At 56.2% G+C, this 16,679-nt stretch overlaps 1 protein-coding gene across 2 annotated transcripts in view; it reads left to right on the forward strand.

Moving 5' to 3' along the window:
- The first annotated feature begins 1,302 nt into the window (after window positions 1-1,302).
- The window catches only part of slc39a1 (solute carrier family 39 member 1), a 45,994-nt gene continuing 30,617 nt past the window's right edge, over window positions 1,303-16,679 (forward strand). Inside the window, exon 1 of one of the 2 annotated variants that reach the window (XM_068017661.1) lies at window positions 1,303-1,434. In XM_068017661.1, the coding sequence (XP_067873762.1) occupies window positions 1,326-1,434 (109 nt within the window). In that variant the 5' untranslated portion in view covers window positions 1,303-1,325. Of the gene's footprint in view, window positions 1,435-2,145; window positions 2,791-16,679 lie in introns of those variants that run through there. The other variant, XM_068017660.1, reaches the window with a different exon arrangement.

Here is a 16,679-nt window from a genome sequence, read left to right on the forward strand (position 1 = left end):
GTTTCAGCAGTGGGCGGGGTTTCAGGCAGTGGGCGGGGTTTCAGGCAGTGGGTGGAGTATCGGTCATTGGGCGGGGTTTCAGGCAGTGGGTGGGGTATCGGTCATTGGGCGGGGTTTCAGGCAGTGGGTGGGGTATCGGTCATTGGGCGGGGTTTCAGCAGTGGGCGGGGTTTCAGGCAGTGGGCGGGGTTTCAGGCAGTGGGTGGGGTATCGGTCATTGGGCGGGGTTTCAGGCAGTGGGCGGGGTATCAGTCATTGGGCGGGGTTTCAGCAGTGGACGGGGTTTCAGGCAGTGGGTGGGGGATCAGTCATTGGGCGGGGTTTCAGCAGTGGGCGGGGTATCAGTCATTGGGCGGGGTTTCAGCAGTGGACGGGGTTTCAGGCAGTGGGTGGGGGATCAGTCATTGGGCGGAGTTTCAGCAGTGGGCGGGGTATCAGTCATTGGGCGGGGTTTCAGCAGTGGGCGGGGTTTCAGGCAGTGGGTGGGGTATCGGTCATTGGGTGGGGTTTCAGCAGTGGGCGGGGTTTCAGGCAGTGGGCGGGGTTTCAGGCAGTGGGTGGGGTATCGGTCATTGGGAGGGGTTTCAGGCAGTGGGTGGGGTATCGGTCATTGGGCGGGGTTTCAGGCAGTGGGTGGGGTATCGGTCATTGGGCGGGGTTTCAACAGTGGGCGGGGTTTCAGGCAGTGGGCGGGGTTTCAGGCAGTGGGTGGGGTATCGGTCATTGGGCGGGGTTTCAGGCAGTGGGCGGGGTATCAGTCATTGGGCGGGGTTTCAGCAGTGGACGGGGTTTCAGGCAGTGGGTGGGGTATCGGTCATTGGGCGGGGTTTCAGGCAGTGGGTGGGGGAATCAGTCATTGGGCGGGGTTTCAGCAGTGGGCGGGGTTTCAGGCAGTGGGCGGGGTTTCAGGCAGTGGGTGGGGTATCGGTCATTGGGCGGGGTTTCAGGCAGTGGGTGGGGGAATCAGTCATTGGGCGGGGTTTCAGGACACGGGACGGGGCGGGGTTTCAGCAGTGGGCGGGGTATCAGTTATTGGGCGGGGTTTCAGGCAGTGGGCGGGGTTTCAGGACACGGGACGGGGCGGGGTTTCAGCAGTGGGCGGGGTATCAGTTATTGGGCGGGGTTTCAGGACACGGGACGGGGCGGGGTTTCAGTCATTGGGCGGGGTTTCAGCAGTGGGCGGGGTTTCATGCAGTGGGTGGGGGATCAGTCATTGGGCGGGGTTTCAGGACACGGGGCGGGGCGGGACGGGGCGGGGCGGGGCGGGGCGGGGTTTCAGGACACGGGGCGGGGTGTCGGTGTCGGTCTCAGGTTCCGCAGCGGTGATGGAGCTGTTGTTAATGCGGATCGGTTGCCTCGCGGCCCTGGCTCTGATCCCCGTCTTGTGCGGGCTCCTCCCGTTCTCACCCCCGCTCAGGCCGGCGGTAGCAGCAGGTCAGTATGGAGTGGGGGGTGTCTGGGGTTTTAGTCTGTCCCACGCAAGGTCTGGAGGATCCTATCTTGGACCCAACGCTCCCCTTGCACCTCCCCCTAACTCCTACTATTCCCCGACCCCCATTGCTTCCTCTTCGCCCTCTCCTCCTGACCAACCCCACCTCCCCCCTCCTAACTTCTTCGCTCCCCACTCCCCTCTGCTGCTCTTCCCCCCCCCCCACTCTACCCTCCCTCCCCCCCCCTCACACTGCCCTCCCTCCCTCCCCCCACTCTGCCCTCCTCCCTCTGTACTCTCCAGCCCCTGCCATTGCCTCTGTAAGTAAAATGTAAGAGATGTAAGATCAGTGAACAATGGAGAGTGGATGGCGTACAGCGTGAGTACGGGGAGGGGGGTAGTTGGATGGGCTATAGTGTGTTGGGGGGTGGGAGTTTTTTTAAATTCATTCATGGGATAAGTGCGTCAATGGCTATGCCAGCACTTACTGCCCATCCCTAATTGCCCTTGAGAAGGTGGTGCTGAGCTGCCTTCTTGAACCGCTGCAGTCCATTTGGGGTAGGTACACCCACAGTGCTGTTAGGAAGGGAGTTCCAGGATTTTGACCCAGCGACAGTGAAGGAACGGCGATATAGTTCCAAGTCAGGATGGTGTGTGACTTGGAGGCGAACTTGCAGGTAGTGGTGTTCCCATGTATTTGTTGCCCTTGTCCTTCTAGTTGGTAGAGGTCAAGGGTTGGAAGGGCTGTCGAAGGAGCCTTGGTGCATTGCTGCAGTGCATCTTGTAGATGATACACACTGTTGCCACTGTGCGTCGGTGGTGGACGGAGTGAATGTTTGTAGATGGGGTGCCAATCAAGCGGGCTGCTTTGTCCTGTATGGTGTCGAGCTTCTTGTGTGTTGTTGGAGCTGCACACATCCAGGCAAGTGGAGAGTATTTCATCACACTCCTGACTTGTGCCTTCTAGATGGTGGACAGGCTTTGGGGAGTCAGGAGGTGAGTTACTCACCTCAGGATTCCTAGCCTCTGACTTGCTCTTGTAGCCACTGTATTTATATGGCTACTCCAGTTCAGTTTCTGGTCAATGGTAGTTCCTAGGATGTTGATAGTGGGGGATACAGCGATGGTAATGCTGTTGAATGTCAAGGGGAGATGCTTAGATTCTCTCTTGTTGGAGATGGTCATTGCCTGGCACTTGTGTGGCGCGAATGTTACTTGCCATTTATCAGCCCAAGCCTGGATATTGTCCAGGTCTTGCTGCATTTCTACACGGTTTGCTTCAGTATCTGAGGAGTCACGAATGATGCTGAACATAGTGCAATCATCAGCGAACATCCCCACTTCTGACCTTATGATTGAAGGTAGGTCATTCATGAAGCAGCTGAAGATGGTTGGGCCTAGGACAGTTGGATGGGCTCTCATGTGTTGGGGGGTGAGAGTTGGATGGGCTATAGTGTGTTGGGGGGGTGGGAGTTGGATGGGGTATAGTGTGTTTGGGGATAGGGGGTTAGATGGAACATAGTGTGTTGCGGGGTGGGGGTTAGATGGGGTATAGTGTGTTGGGGGTGGGAGTTGGATGGGGTATAGTGTGTTGGGGGGGGTGGGAGTTGGATGGGGTATAGTGTGTTGGGGGGGTGGGAGTTGGATGGGGTGTAGTGTGTTGGGGGGGTGGGAGTTGGATGGGGTGTAGTGTGTTGGGGGGGTGGGAGTTGGATGGGGTATAGTGTGTTGGGGGGGGTGGGAGTTGGATGGGGTATAGTGTGTTGGGGGGGGTGGGAGTTGGATGGGGTATAGTGTGTTGGGGGGGTGGGAGTTGGATGGGATATAGTGTGCTGGGGGGGGTGGGAGTTGGATGGGGTAGAGTGTGTTGGATGGGAGGTGGATGGGGTAGAGTGTGTTGGATGGGGGGTGGAAGTTGGATGGGGTATAGTGTGTTGGGGGGGTGGGAGTTGGGTGGGGTATAGTGGGTGGGAGTTGGATGGGGTATAGTGTGTTGGGGGGTGAGAGTTGGATGGGGTATAGTGTGTTGGGGGGGTTGGGAGTTGGGTGGGGTATAGTGTGTTGGATGGGGTATAGTGTGTTGGGGGGGTTGGGAGTTGGGTGGGGTATAGTGTGTTGGATGGGGTATAGTGTGTTGGGGGGCCGGGAGTTGGATGGGGTATAGTGTGTTGGGGGGGGTGGGAGTTGGATGGGATATAGTGTGCTGGGGGGGGGGGGTGGGAGTTGGATGGGGTAGAGTGTGTTGGATGGGGGGTGGGAGGTGGATGGGGTAGAGTGTGTTGGATGGGGGGTGGAAGTTGGATGGGGTATAGTGTGTTGGGGGGGTGGAGTTGGGTGGGGTATAGTGGGTGGGAGTTGGATGGGGTATAGTGTGTTGGGGGGTGAGAGTTGGGTGGGGTATAGTGTGTTGGATGGGGTATAGTGTGTTGGGGGGCCGGGAGTTGGGTGAGGTATAGTGTGTTGGGTGGGGTATAGTGTGTTGGGTGGGGTATAGTGTGTTGGGGGGGGTGGGAGTTGGGTGGGGTATAGTGTGTTGCCGGGGGGTGGGAGTTGAGTGGGGTATAGTGTTTTGGATGGGGTATAGTGTGTTGGGGGGGGTGGGAGTTTGGTGGGGTATAGTGTTGGGGGGGATGGGAGTTGGGTGGGGTATAGTGTGTTGGGGGGGGTGGGAGTCGGCTGGGGTATAGTGTGTCGGCTGGGGTATAGTGTGTCGGCTGGGGTATAGTGTGTCGGGGGGGTGGGAGTTGGGTGGGATATAGTGTGGTGGGTGGGAGTTGGGTGGGGTATAGTGTGTTGGATGGGGTATAGTGTGTTGGGAGGGGTGGGAGTTGGGTGGGGTATAGTGTGTTGCCGGGGGGTGGGAGTTGGGTGGGATATTGTGTGTTGGGGGGGTGGGAGTTGGGTGGGATATAGTGTGTTGGGGGGGTGGGAGTTGGGTGGGATATAGTGTGTTGGGGGGGTGGGAGTTGAGGGGGGTATAGTGTGTTGGGGGGGTATAGTGTGTTGCGTGGGGTATAGTGGGTGGGAGTTGGGTGGGGTATAGTGTGTTGGATGGGGTATAGTGTGTTGGGAGGGGTGGGAGTTGGGTGGGGTATAGTGTGTTGCCGGGGGGTGGGAGTTGGGTGGGATATTGTGTGTTGGGGGGGTGGGAGTTGGGTGGGATATAGTGTGTTGGGGGGGTGGGAGTTGAGGGGGGTATAGTGTGTTGGGGGGGTATAGTGTGTTGCGTGGGGTATAGTGGGTGGGAGTTGGGTGGGGTATAGTGTGTTGGATGGGGTATAGTGTGTTGGGGGGCCGGCAGTTGGGTGGGGTATAGTGTGTTGGGTGGGGTATAGTGTGTTGGGTGGGGTATAGTGTGTTGGGTGGGGTATAGTGTGTTGGCGGGGTGGGAGTTGGGTGGGGTATAGTGTGTTGGGTGGGGTATAGTGTGTTGGGGGGGGGTGGAAGTTGGGTGGGGTATAGTGTGTTGCCGGGGGGTGGGATTTGGGTGGGGTATAGTGTGTTGGATGGGGTATAGTGTGTTTGGGGGGGGGGTGGGAGTTGGGTGGGGTATAGTGTGTTGGGGGGGATGGGAGTTGGGTGGGGTATAGTGTGTTGGGTGGGGTATAGTGTGTTGGGTGGGGTATAGTGTGTTGGGGGGGTGGGATTTGGGTGGGGTATAGTGTGTTGGATGGGGTATAGTGTGTTGGGGGGGGTGGGAGTTGGGTGGGGTATAGTGTGTTGGGGGGGATGGGAGTTGGGTGGGGTATAGTGTGTTGGGTGGGATATAGTGTGTTGGGTGGGGTATAGTGTGTTGGGAGGGGTGGGAGTTGGGTGGGGTATAGTGTGTTGCCGGGGGGTGGGAGTTGGGTGGGGTGGGAGTTGGGTGGGGTATAGTGTGTTGGGGGGGATGGGAGTTGGGTGGGATATAGTGTGTTGGGTGGGGTATAGTGTGTTGGGGGGCTGGGAGTTTGGTGGGATATAGTGTGTTGGGGGGGTGGGAGTTGGGTGGGGTATAGTGTGTTGGGGGGGTGGGAGTTGGGTGGGGTATAGTGTGTTGGGGGGGGTATAGTGTGTTGGATGGGGTATAGTGTGTTGGGGGGGGGGGGTGGGAGTTGGGTGGGGTATAATGTGTTGGATGGGGTATAGTGTTTTTGGGGGAGGGAGTTGGGTGGGGGTATAGTGTGTTGGGGGGTGGGAGTTGGGTGGGATCTAGTGTGTTGGGGGGGGTGGGAGTTGGGTGGGGTATAGTTTGTTGGGTGGGATATAGTGTGTTGGGGGGGTGGGAGTTGGGTGGGATATAGTGTGTTTGGGGGGGGTGGGAGTGGGAGTTGGGTGGGGTATAGTGTGTTGGGGGGGGGTGGGCTATAGTGTGTTGGGTGGGCTATAGTGTATTGGGTGGGCTATAGTGTGTTGGGGGGGGATGGGAGTTGGGTGGGGTATAGTGTGTTGGGGGGGTGGGAGTTGGATGGGGTATAGTGTGTTTGGGGATAGGGGGTTAGATGGAACATAGTGTGTTGCGGGGTGGGGGTTAGATGGGGTATAGTGTGTTGGGGGTGGGAGTTGGATGGGGTATAGTGTGTTGGGGTGGGAGTTGGATGGGGTATAGTGTGTTGGAGGGGTGGGAGTTGGATGGGGTATAGTGTGTTGGGGGGGGTGGGAGTTGCATGGGGTATAGTGTGTTGGGGGGTGGGAGTTGGATGGGGTATAGTGTGTTGGGGGGGTGGGAGTTGGATGGGGTATAGTGTGTTGGGGGGGTGGGAGTTGGATGGGATATAGTGTGCTGGGGGGGGGTGGGAGTTGGATGGGGTAGAGTGTGTTGGATGGGGGGTGGGAGGTGGATGGGGTTAGAGTGTGTTGGAGGGGTGGGAGTTGGATGGGGTATAGTGTGTTGGAGGGGTGGGAGTTGGATGGGGTATAGTGTGTTGGGGGGGGGTGGGAGTTGGATGGGGTATAGTGTGTTGGGGGGGTTGGGAGTTGGGTGGGGTATAGTGTGTTGGATGGGGTATAGTGTGTTGGGGGGCCGGGAGTTGGATGGGGTATAGTGTGTTGGGGGGGGTGGGAGTTGGATGGGATATAGTGTGCTGGGGGGGGGGGGGGGTGGGAGTTGGATGGGGTAGAGTGTGTTGGATGGGGGGTGGGAGGTGGATGGGGTAGAGTGTGTTGGATGGGGGGTGGAAGTTGGATGGGGTATAGTGTGTTGGGGGGGTGGGAGTTGGGTGGGGTATAGTGGGTGGGAGTTGGATGGGGTATAGTGTGTTGGGGGGTGAGAGTTGGGTGGGGTATAGTGTGTTGGATGGGGTATAGTGTGTTGGGGGGCCGGGAGTTGGGTGAGGTATAGTGTGTTGGCGGGGTGGGAGTTGGGTGGGGTATAGTGTGTTGGGTGGGGTATAGTGTGTTGGGTGGGGTATAGTGTGTTGGGGGGGTATAGTGTGTTGGGGGGGGTGGGAGTTGGGTGGGGTATAGTGTGTTGCCGGGGGGTGGGAGTTGAGTGGGGTATAGTGTTTTGGATGGGGTATAGTGTGTTGGGGGGGTGGGAGTTTGGTGGGGTATAGTGTTGGGGGGGATGGGAGTTGGCTGGGGTATAGTGTGTCGGCTGGGGTATAGTGTGTCGGCTGGGGTATAGTGTGTCGGCTGGGGTATAGTGTGTCGGGGGGGTGGGAGTTGGGTGGGATATAGTGTGTTTGGGGGGGGGTGGGAGTGGGAGTTGGGTGGGGTATAGTGTGTTGGGGGGGGTGGGCTATAGTGTGTTGGGTGGGCTATAGTGTGTTGGGTGGGCTATAGTGTGTTGGGGGGGGTGCGAGTTGGGTGGGGTATAGTGTGTTGGGGGGGTGGGAGTTGGATGGGGTATAGTGTGTTTGGGGATAGGGGGTTAGATGGAACATAGTGTGTTGCGGGGTGGGGGTTAGATGGGGTATAGTGTGTTGGGGGTGGGAGTTGGATGGGGTATAGTGTGTTGGGGTGGGAGTTGGATGGGGTATAGTGTGTTGGAGGGGGTGGGAGTTGGATGGGGTATAGTGTGTTGGGGGGGGTGGGAGTTGCATGGGGTATAGTGTGTTGGGGGGTGGGAGTTGCATGGGGTATAGTGTGTTGGGGGGGTGGGAGTTGGATGGGGTATAGTGTGTTGGGGGGGTGGGAGTTGGATGGGGTATAGTGTGTTGGGGGGGTGGGAGTTGGATGGGATATAGTGTGCTGGGGGGGGGGGTGGGAGTTGGATGGGGTAGAGTGTGTTGGATGGGGGTGGGAGGTGGATGGGGTAGAGTGTGTTGGAGGGGTGGGAGTTGGATGGGGTATAGTGTGTTGGAGGGGTGGGAGTTGGATGGGGTATAGTGTGTTGGGGGGGGGGTGGGAGTTGGATGGGGTATAGTGTGTTGGGGGGGTTGGGAGTTGGGTGGGTATAGTGTGTTGGATGGGGTATAGTGTGTTGGGGGCCGGGAGTTGGATGGGGTATAGTGTGTTGGGGGGGGTGGGAGTTGGATGGGATATAGTGTGCTCTGGGGGGGGGGGTGGGAGTTGGATGGGGTAGAGTGTGTTGGATGGGGGGTGGGAGGTGGATGGGGTAGAGTGTGTTGGATGGGGGGTGGAAGTTGGATGGGGTATAGTGTGTTGGGGGGGTGGGAGTTGGATGGGGTATAGTGTGTTGGGGGGCCGGGAGTTGGGTGAGGTATAGTGTGTTGGCGGGGTGGGAGTTGGGTGGGGTATAGTGTGTTGGGGGGGATGGGAGTTGGGTGGGGTATAGTGTGTTGGGTGGGGTATAGTGTGTTGGGTGGGGTATAGTGTGTTGGGGGGGTGGGATTTGGGTGGGGTATAGTGTGTTGGATGGGGTATAGTGTGTTGGGGGGGGTGGAGTTGGGTGGGGTATAGTGTGTTGGGGGGGATGGGAGTTGGGTGGGGTATAGTGTGTTGGGTGGGATATAGTGTGTTGGGTGGGGTATAGTGTGTTGGGAGGGGTGGGAGTTGGGTGGGGTATAGTGTGTTGCCGGGGGGTGGGAGTTGGGTGGGGTGGGAGTTGGGTGGGGTATAGTGTGTTGGGGGGGATGGGAGTTGGGTGGGATATAGTGTGTTGGGTGGGGTATAGTGTGTTGGGGGGCTGGGAGTTTGGTGGGATATAGTGTGTTGGGGGGGTGGGAGTTGGGTGGGGTATAGTGTGTTGGGGGGGTGGGAGTTGGGGGGGGTATAGTGTGTTGGGGGGGGTATAGTGTGTTGGATGGGGTATAGTGTGTTGGGGGGGGGGGTGGGAGTTGGGTGGGGTATAATGTGTTGGATGGGGTATAGTGTTTTTGGGGGAGGGAGTTGGGTGGGGGTATAGTGTGTTGGGGGGGTGGGAGTTGGGTGGGATCTAGTGTGTTGGGGGGGGTGGGAGTTGGGTGGGGTATAGTTTGTTGGGTGGGATATAGTGTGTTGGGGGGGTGGGAGTTGGGTGGGATATAGTGTGGGGTTGGGGGGGTGGGAGTGGGAGTTGGGTGGGGTATAGTGTGTTGGGGGGGGTGGGCTATAGTGTGTTGGGTGGGCTATAGTGTATTGGGTGGGCTATAGTGTGTTGGGGGGGATGGGAGTTGGGTGGGGTATAGTGTGTTGGGGGGGTGGGAGTTGGATGGGGTATAGTGTGTTTGGGGATAGGGGGTTAGATGGAACATAGTGTGTTGCGGGGTGGGGGTTAGATGGGGTATAGTGTGTTGGGGGTGGGAGTTGGATGGGGTATAGTGTGTTGGGGTGGGAGTTGGATGGGGTATAGTGTGTTGGAGGGGTGGGAGTTGGATGGGGTATAGTGTGTTGGGGGGGGTGGGAGTTGCATGGGGTATAGTGTGTTGGGGGGGTGGGAGTTGGATGGGGTATAGTGTGTTGGGGGGGGTGGGAGTTGGATGGGGTATAAGTGTGTTGGGGGGGTGGGAGTTGGATGGATATAGTGTGCTGGGGGGGGGTGGGAGTTGGATGGGGTAGAGTGTGCTGGGGGGGGGTGGGAGTTGGATGGGTAGAGTGTGTTGGATGGGGGGTGGGAGGTGGATGGGGTAGAGTGTGTTGGAGGGGTGGGAGTTGGATGGGGTATAGTGTGTTGGGGGGGGTGGGAGTTGGATGGGGTATAGTGTGTTGGGGGGGTTGGGAGTTGGGTGGGGTATAGTGTGTTGGATGGGGTATAGTGTGTTGGGGGGCCGGGAGTTGGATGGGGTATAGTGTGTTGGGGGGGGTGGGAGTTGGATGGGATATAGTGTGCTGGGGGGGGGGGGGGTGGGGAGTTGGATGGGGTAGAGTGTGTTGGATGGGGGGTGGAGGTGGATGGGGTAGAGTGTGTTGGATGGGGGGTGGAAGTTGGATGGGGTATAGTGTGTTGGGGGGGTGGGAGTTGGGTGGGGTATAGTGGGTGGGAGTTGGATGGGGTATAGTGTGTTGGGGGGTGAGAGTTGGGTGGGGTATAGTGTGTTGGATGGGGTATAGTGTGTTGGGGGGCCGGGAGTTGGGTGAGGTATAGTGTGTTGGCGGGGTGGGAGTTGGGTGGGGTATAGTGTGTTGGGTGGGGTATAGTGTGTTGGGTGGGGTATAGTGTGTTGGGGGGGGTGGGAGTTGGGTGGGGTATAGTGTGTTGCCGGGGGGTGGGAGTTGAGTGGGGTATAGTGTTTGGATGGGGTATAGTGTGTTGGGGGGGGTGGGAGTTTGGTGGGGTATAGTGTTGGGGGGGATGGGAGTTGGGTGGGGTATAGTGTGTCGGCTGGGGTATAGTGTGTCGGCTGGGGTATAGTGTGTCGGCTGGGGTATAGTGTGTCGGGGGGGTGGGAGTTGGGTGGGATATAGTGTGTTTGGGGGGGGGTGGGAGTGGGAGTTGGGTGGGGTATAGTGTGTTGGGGGGGGGTGGGCTATAGTGTGTTGGGTGGGCTATAGTGTGTTGGGTGGGCTATAGTGTGTTGGGGGGGGTGCGAGTTGGGTGGGGTATAGTGTGTTGGGGGGGTGGGAGTTGGATGGGGTATAGTGTGTTTGGGGATAGGGGGTTAGATGGAACATAGTGTGTTGCGGGGTGGGGTTAGATGGGGTATAGTGTGTTGGGGGTGGGAGTTGGATGGGGTATAGTGTGTTGGGGTGGGAGTTGGATGGGGTATAGTGTGTTGGAGGGGTGGGAGTTGGATGGGGTATAGTGTGTTGGGGGGGGTGGGAGTTGCATGGGGTATAGTGTGTTGGGGGGGGTGGGAGTTGCATGGGGTATAGTGTGTTGGGGGGGTGGGAGTTGCATGGGGTATAGTGTGTTGGGGGGGTGGGAGTTGGATGGGGTATAGTGTGTTGGGGGGGTGGGAGTTGGATGGGGTATAGTGTGTTGGGGGGGTGGGAGTTGGATGGGATATAGTGTGCTGGGGGGGGGGTGGGAGTTGGATGGGGTAGAGTGTGTTGGATGGGGGGTGGGAGGTGGATGGGGTAGAGTGTGTTGGAGGGGTGGGAGTTGGATGGGGTATAGTGTGTTGGGGGGGGGGTGGGAGTTGGATGGGGTATAGTGTGTTGGGGGGGTTGGGAGTTGGGTGGGGTATAGTGTGTTGGATGGGGTATAGTGTGTTGGGGGGCCGGGAGTTGGATGGGGTATAGTGTGTTGGGGGGGGTGGGAGTTGGATGGGATATAGTGTGCTCTGGGGGGGGGGGTGGGAGTTGGATGGGGTAGAGTGTGTTGGATGGGGGGTGGGAGGTGGATGGGGTAGAGTGTGTTGGATGGGGGGTGGAAGTTGGATGGGGTATAGTGTGTTGGGGGGGTGGGAGTTGGATGGGGTATAGTGTGTTGGGGGGCCGGGAGTTGGGTGAGGTATAGTGTGTTGGCGGGGTGGGAGTTGGGTGGGGTATAGTGTGTTGGGTGGGGTATAGTGTGTTGGGGGGGGTGGGAGTTGGGTGGGGTATAGTGTGTTGCCGGGGGGTGGGAGTTGAATGGGGTATAGTGTTTTGGATGGGGTATAGTGTGTTGGGGGGGGTGGGAGTTTGGTGGGGTATAGTGTTGGGGGGGATGGGAGTTGGGTGGGGTATAGTGTGTTGGGGGGGGTGGGAGTCGGCTGGGGTATAGTGTGTCGGCTGGGGTATAGTGTGTCGGCTGGGGTATAGTGTGTCGGGGGGGTGGGAGTTGGGTGGGATATAGTGTGGTGGGTGGGAGTTGGGTGGGGTATAGTGTGTTGGAGGGGTGGGAGTTGGGTGGGGTATAGTGTGTTGGATGGGGTATAGTGTGTTGGGAGGGGTGGGAGTTGGGTGGGGTATAGTGTGTTGCCGGGGGGTGGGAGTTGGGTGGGATATAGTGTGTTGGGGGGGTGGGAGTTGGGTGGGATATAGTGTGTTGGGGGGGTGGGAGTTGGGTGGGATATAGTGTGTTGGGGGGGTGGGAGTTGAGGGGGGTTTAGTGTGTTGGGGGGTTATAGTGTGTTGCGTGGGGTATAGTGGGTGGGAGTTGGGTGGGGTATAGTGTGTTGGATGGGGTATAGTGTGTTGGGAGGGGTGGGAGTTGGGTGGGGTATAGTGTGTTGCCGGGGGGTGGGAGTTGGGTGGGATATTGTGTGTTGGGGGGGTGGGAGTTGGGTGGGATATAGTGTGTTGGGGGGGTATAGTGTGTTGGGGGGGTATAGTGTGTTGGGGGGGTATAGTGTGTTGCGTGGGGTGTAGTGGGTGGGAGTTGGGTGGGGTATAGTGTGTTGGATGGGGTATAGTGTGTTGGGGGGGTTGGGAGTTGGGTGGGGTATAGTGTGTTGGATGGGGTATAGTGTGTTGGGGGGCCGGCAGTTGGGTGGGGTATAGTGTGTTGGGTGGGGTATAGTGTGTTGGGTGGGGTATAGTGTGTTGGGTGGGGTATAGTGTGTTGGGGGGGGGTGGGAGTTGGGTGGGGTATAGTGTGTTGCCGGGGGGTGGGATTTGGGTGGGGTATAGTGTGTTGGATGGGGTATAGTGTGTTGGGGGGGGGGGGGGGTGGGAGTTGGGTGGGGTATAGTGTGTTGGGTGGGGTATAGTGTGTTGGGTGGGGTATAGTGTGTTGGGTGGGGTATAGTGTGTTGGGGGGGTGGGATTTGGGTGGGGTATAGTGTGTTGGATGGGGTATAGTGTGTTGGGGGGGGTGGGAGTTGGGTGGGGTATAGTGTGTTGGGGGGGATGGGAGTTGGGTGGGGTATAGTGTGTTGGGGGGGATGGGAGTTGGGTGGGGTATAGTGTGTTGGGGGGGTGGGAGTTGGGTGGGGTATAGTGTGTTGGGTGGGGTATAGTGTGTTGGATGGGGTATAGTGTGTTGGGAGGGGTGGGAGTTGGGTGGGGTATAGTGTGTTGCCGGGGGGTGGGAGTTGGGTGGGGTGGGAGTTGGGTGGGGTATAGTGTGTTGGGGGGGATGGGAGTTGGGTGGGGTATAGTGTGTTGGGTGGGGTATAGTGTGTTGGGGGGCTGGGAGTTGGGTGGGATATAGTGTGTTGGGGGGGTGGGAGTTGGGTGGGGTATAGTGTGTTGGGGGGGTGGGAGTTGGGTGGGGTATAGTGTGTTGGGGGGGGTGGGAGTTGGGGGGGTATAGTGTGTTGGATGGGGTATAGTGTGTTGGGGGGGGGGTGGGAGTTGGGTGGGGTATAGTGTGTTGGATGGGGTATAGTGTTTTTGGGGGAGGGAGTTGGGTGGGGGTATAGTGTGTTGGGGGGGTGGGAGTTGGGTGGGATCTAGTGTGTTGGGGGGGGTGGGAGTTGGGTGGGGTATAGTTTGTTGGGTGGGATATAGTGTGTTGGGGGGGTGGGAGTTGGGTGGGATATAGTGTGTTGGGGGGGTGGGAGTTGGGTGGGGTATAGTGTGTTGGGGGGGGGGTGGGAGTGGGAGTTGGGTGGGGTATAGTGTGTTGGGGGGGGGGTGGGCTATAGTGTGTTGTGTGGGTGTATAGTGTGTTGGGGGTGGGAGTTGGGTGGGGTATAGTGTATTTTATAGATGTTAAGAGTGGGTTGATTGCCACAGTAAAGGGCTCTTTTTTTTCTGATTGGTTTGAACGATAAGAGGCCAAGATCACTGACTATCAGATTTTTGTTATGTGGCACTGATGACTCAGTGTTTATTGGCCATCCTGTCCTGCCCACAGAGCATTGAACAAAGAAAGAAGAACAAGGAACAGTACTGCACAGGAACAGGCCATTTGGCCCTCCAAGCCTGCGCCGATCTTGATGCCTGTCTAAACTAAGACCTTCTGCACTTCCGGGTACCATATCCCTCTATTCTCATCCTATTCATGTACTTGTCAAGATGCCTCTTAAACGTCGCTATCGTATCTGCTTCCACCACATCCCCCGGCAGCAAGTTCCAGGCACTCACCACCCTCTGTGTAGAAAAACTTGCCTCGCACATCCCCTCTAAACTTTGCCCCTCGCACCTTAAACCTATGTCCCCTGGTAACTGACTCTTCCACCCTGGGAAAAAGCTTCTGACTATCCACTCTGTCCATGCCACTCATAAGTGTGAAAGTGTGAAAATAGATAAGTCCCCTGGGCCAGATGGGATTTATCCTAGGATTCTCTGGGAAGCCAGGGAGGAGATTGCAGAACCTTTGTCCTTGATTTTTATGTCGTCATTGTCGACAGGAATAGTGCCGGAAGACTGGAGGACAGCAAATGTTGTCCCCTTGTTCAAGAAGGGGAGTAGAGACAGCCCTGGTAATTATAGACCTGTGAGCCTTACTTCGGTTGTGGGTAAAATGTTGGAAAAGGTTATAAGAGATAGGATTTATAATCATCTTGAAAAGAATAAGTTCATTAGAGATAGTCAGCACGGTTTTGTGAAGGGTAGGTCGTGCCTCACAAACCTTATTGAGTTTTTTGACAAGGTGACCAAACAGGTGGATGAGGGTAAAGCCGTGGATGTGGTGTATATGGATTTCAGTAAGGCGTTTGATAAAGTTCCCCACGGTAGGCTATTGCACAAAATACAGAAGTATGGGATTGAAGGTGAATTAGTGCTTTGGATCAGAAATTGGCTAGCTGAAAGAAGACAGAGGGTGGTGGTTGATGGTAAATGTTCATCCTGGAGTATAGTTTCTAGTGGTGTACCGCAAGGATCTGTTTTGGGGCCACTGCTGTTTGTCATTTTTATAAATGACCTGGATGAGGGTGTAGAAGGGTGGGTTAGTAAATTTGCAGATGACACGAAGGTCGGTGGAGTTGTGGATAGTGCCGAAGGATGTTGTAGGTTACAGAGGGACATAGATAGGCTGCAGAGCTGGGCTGAGAGATGGCAAATGGAGTTTAATGCAGAAAAGTGTGAGGTGATTCACTTCGGAAGGAGTAACAGGATTGCAGAATACTGGGCTAATAGGAAGATTCTTGGTAGTGTAGATGAGCAGAGAGATCTTGGTGTCCTGGTACATAAATCCCTGAAAGTTGCCACCCAGGTTAATAGAGCTGTTAAGAAGGCATATGGTGTGTTAGCTTTTATTAGTAGGGGGATCGAGTTTAGGAGCCACGAGGTCATGCTGCAGCTGTACAGAACTCTGGTGAGGCCGCACCTTGAGTATTGCGTGCAGTTCTGGTCACCGCATTATAGGAAGGATGTGGAAGCTTTGGAAAAGGTGCAGAGGAGATTTACTAGGATGTTGCCTGGTATGGAGGGAAGGTCTTACGAGGAAAGGCTGAGGGACTTGAGGTTGTTTTCGTTAGAGAGAAGGAGGAGAAGAGGTGACTTAATAGAGACATATAAGATAATCAGAGGGTTGGACAGGGTGGATAGTGAGAGCCTTTTTCCTCGGATGGTGATGGCAAACACGAGGGGACATAGCTTTAAGTTGAGGGGTGATAGATATAGGACAGATGTCAGAGGTTGTTTCTTTACACAGAGAGTAGTAGGGGCGTGGAACGCCCTGCCTGCAACAGTAGTAGACTCGCCAACTTTAAGGGCATTTAAGTGGTCATTGAATAGACATATGGATGAAAATGGAATAGTGTAGGTCAGATGGTTTCACAGGTCGTCGCAACATCGAGGGCTGAAGGGCCTGTACTGCGCTGTAATGTTCTATGTTCTAACTTTGTAAACCTCTATCAGGTCGCCCCTCCACCTCTGTCGTTCCAGTGAAAACAATCCGAGTTTATCCAACCTCTCTTCATAGCTAATACCCTCCAGACCAGGCAACATCCTGGTAAACCTCTTCTGTACCCTCTCCAGAGCCTCCATGTCCTTCTGGTAGTGTGGCGACCAGAATTGCACGCAATGTTCCAAGTGTTGCCGAACTAAGGTTCTATACAGCTGCAGCGTGACTTGCCAATTTTTATACTCTATGCCCCGACCGATGAAGGCAAGCATGTATGCCTTCTTGACTACCTGATGGGGAGTTAGCACTTTCAGTGACCTGTGGACCTGTACGCCCAGATCTCTCTGCCTGTCAATACTCCTAAGGGTTCTGCCATTTACTGTATGTAGTGAGCACGTATTGTGGGACTGGAGACACATGGAAGGGTATAGAAAGTCGTGCTGGGATTTGATCTCATGACCTCTGGTTCCTAGTTCAGTGCAATCTACACCAGACAACAATATCCCATTGTATTACTATTTGGCATATTTGTTTTGGATTGGCAGCAGGCATATGTTGGGATTGTGGTGATTTATTGATAAAAGGAAATCTGTAGGTTTTAATTTTCTGCTCTTTTTATTCTGAATGTGATGAATGGTGTGGAGACAGCACGATGAGCTTGCAGAAGGGAGCCGAGTGATAATTGTCAGGGTGAATTTATTGTAAGACAAGGCAGTCTTCAATTTTATGAAAGCAAAATACTGCGATGCTGGTAATACTCAGCAGGTCTGGCAGCATCTGTAGAGAGAGAAACAGAGTTAAAGTTTCAGGTCTGATGAAAGATTAACTCTGCTCTCTGCACAGATGCTGCCAGACCTGCTGAGTATTTCCAGCACTTACTGTTTTTATTTCAGTCTAAATTTTAACTTGGAGGTACCAGGGCTCAGTGGCAGCAACCAGGTAGACTATAATTGACTGGAGTAGGTGAGGTTCACAGTGGGGGTCAGGGCGGGGGGTTTCACAGTAAGGGTCAGGAGCAGGCAGTTCTCAGTCGGGGGTCAGGAGTGGGGGTGGGGGGAGGGGAGTTCTCAGTGTGGTCAGGAGTAAAGGGGGACGGTTCACAGTGGGAGTCAGGAGTGGGGGAGGTCGATTCTCAGTGGGGGCCAGGAGCAGGGAAGTGGTTCACAGTGGGGGTCATGAATAGGGGGTGATTCTCAGTGGGCATCAGGGCGGGGGTGATTCACAGTGGGGGTCAGGAGCGGTGGGGGGGGGGCAGTTCTCATTGGGGGTCACGGGGGGGTGGAGTTCTCA

This window comes from Heterodontus francisci, chromosome 38 (genome assembly GCF_036365525.1).
Source record: "Heterodontus francisci isolate sHetFra1 chromosome 38, sHetFra1.hap1, whole genome shotgun sequence".
Lineage (NCBI taxonomy): Eukaryota > Metazoa > Chordata > Chondrichthyes > Heterodontiformes > Heterodontidae > Heterodontus > Heterodontus francisci.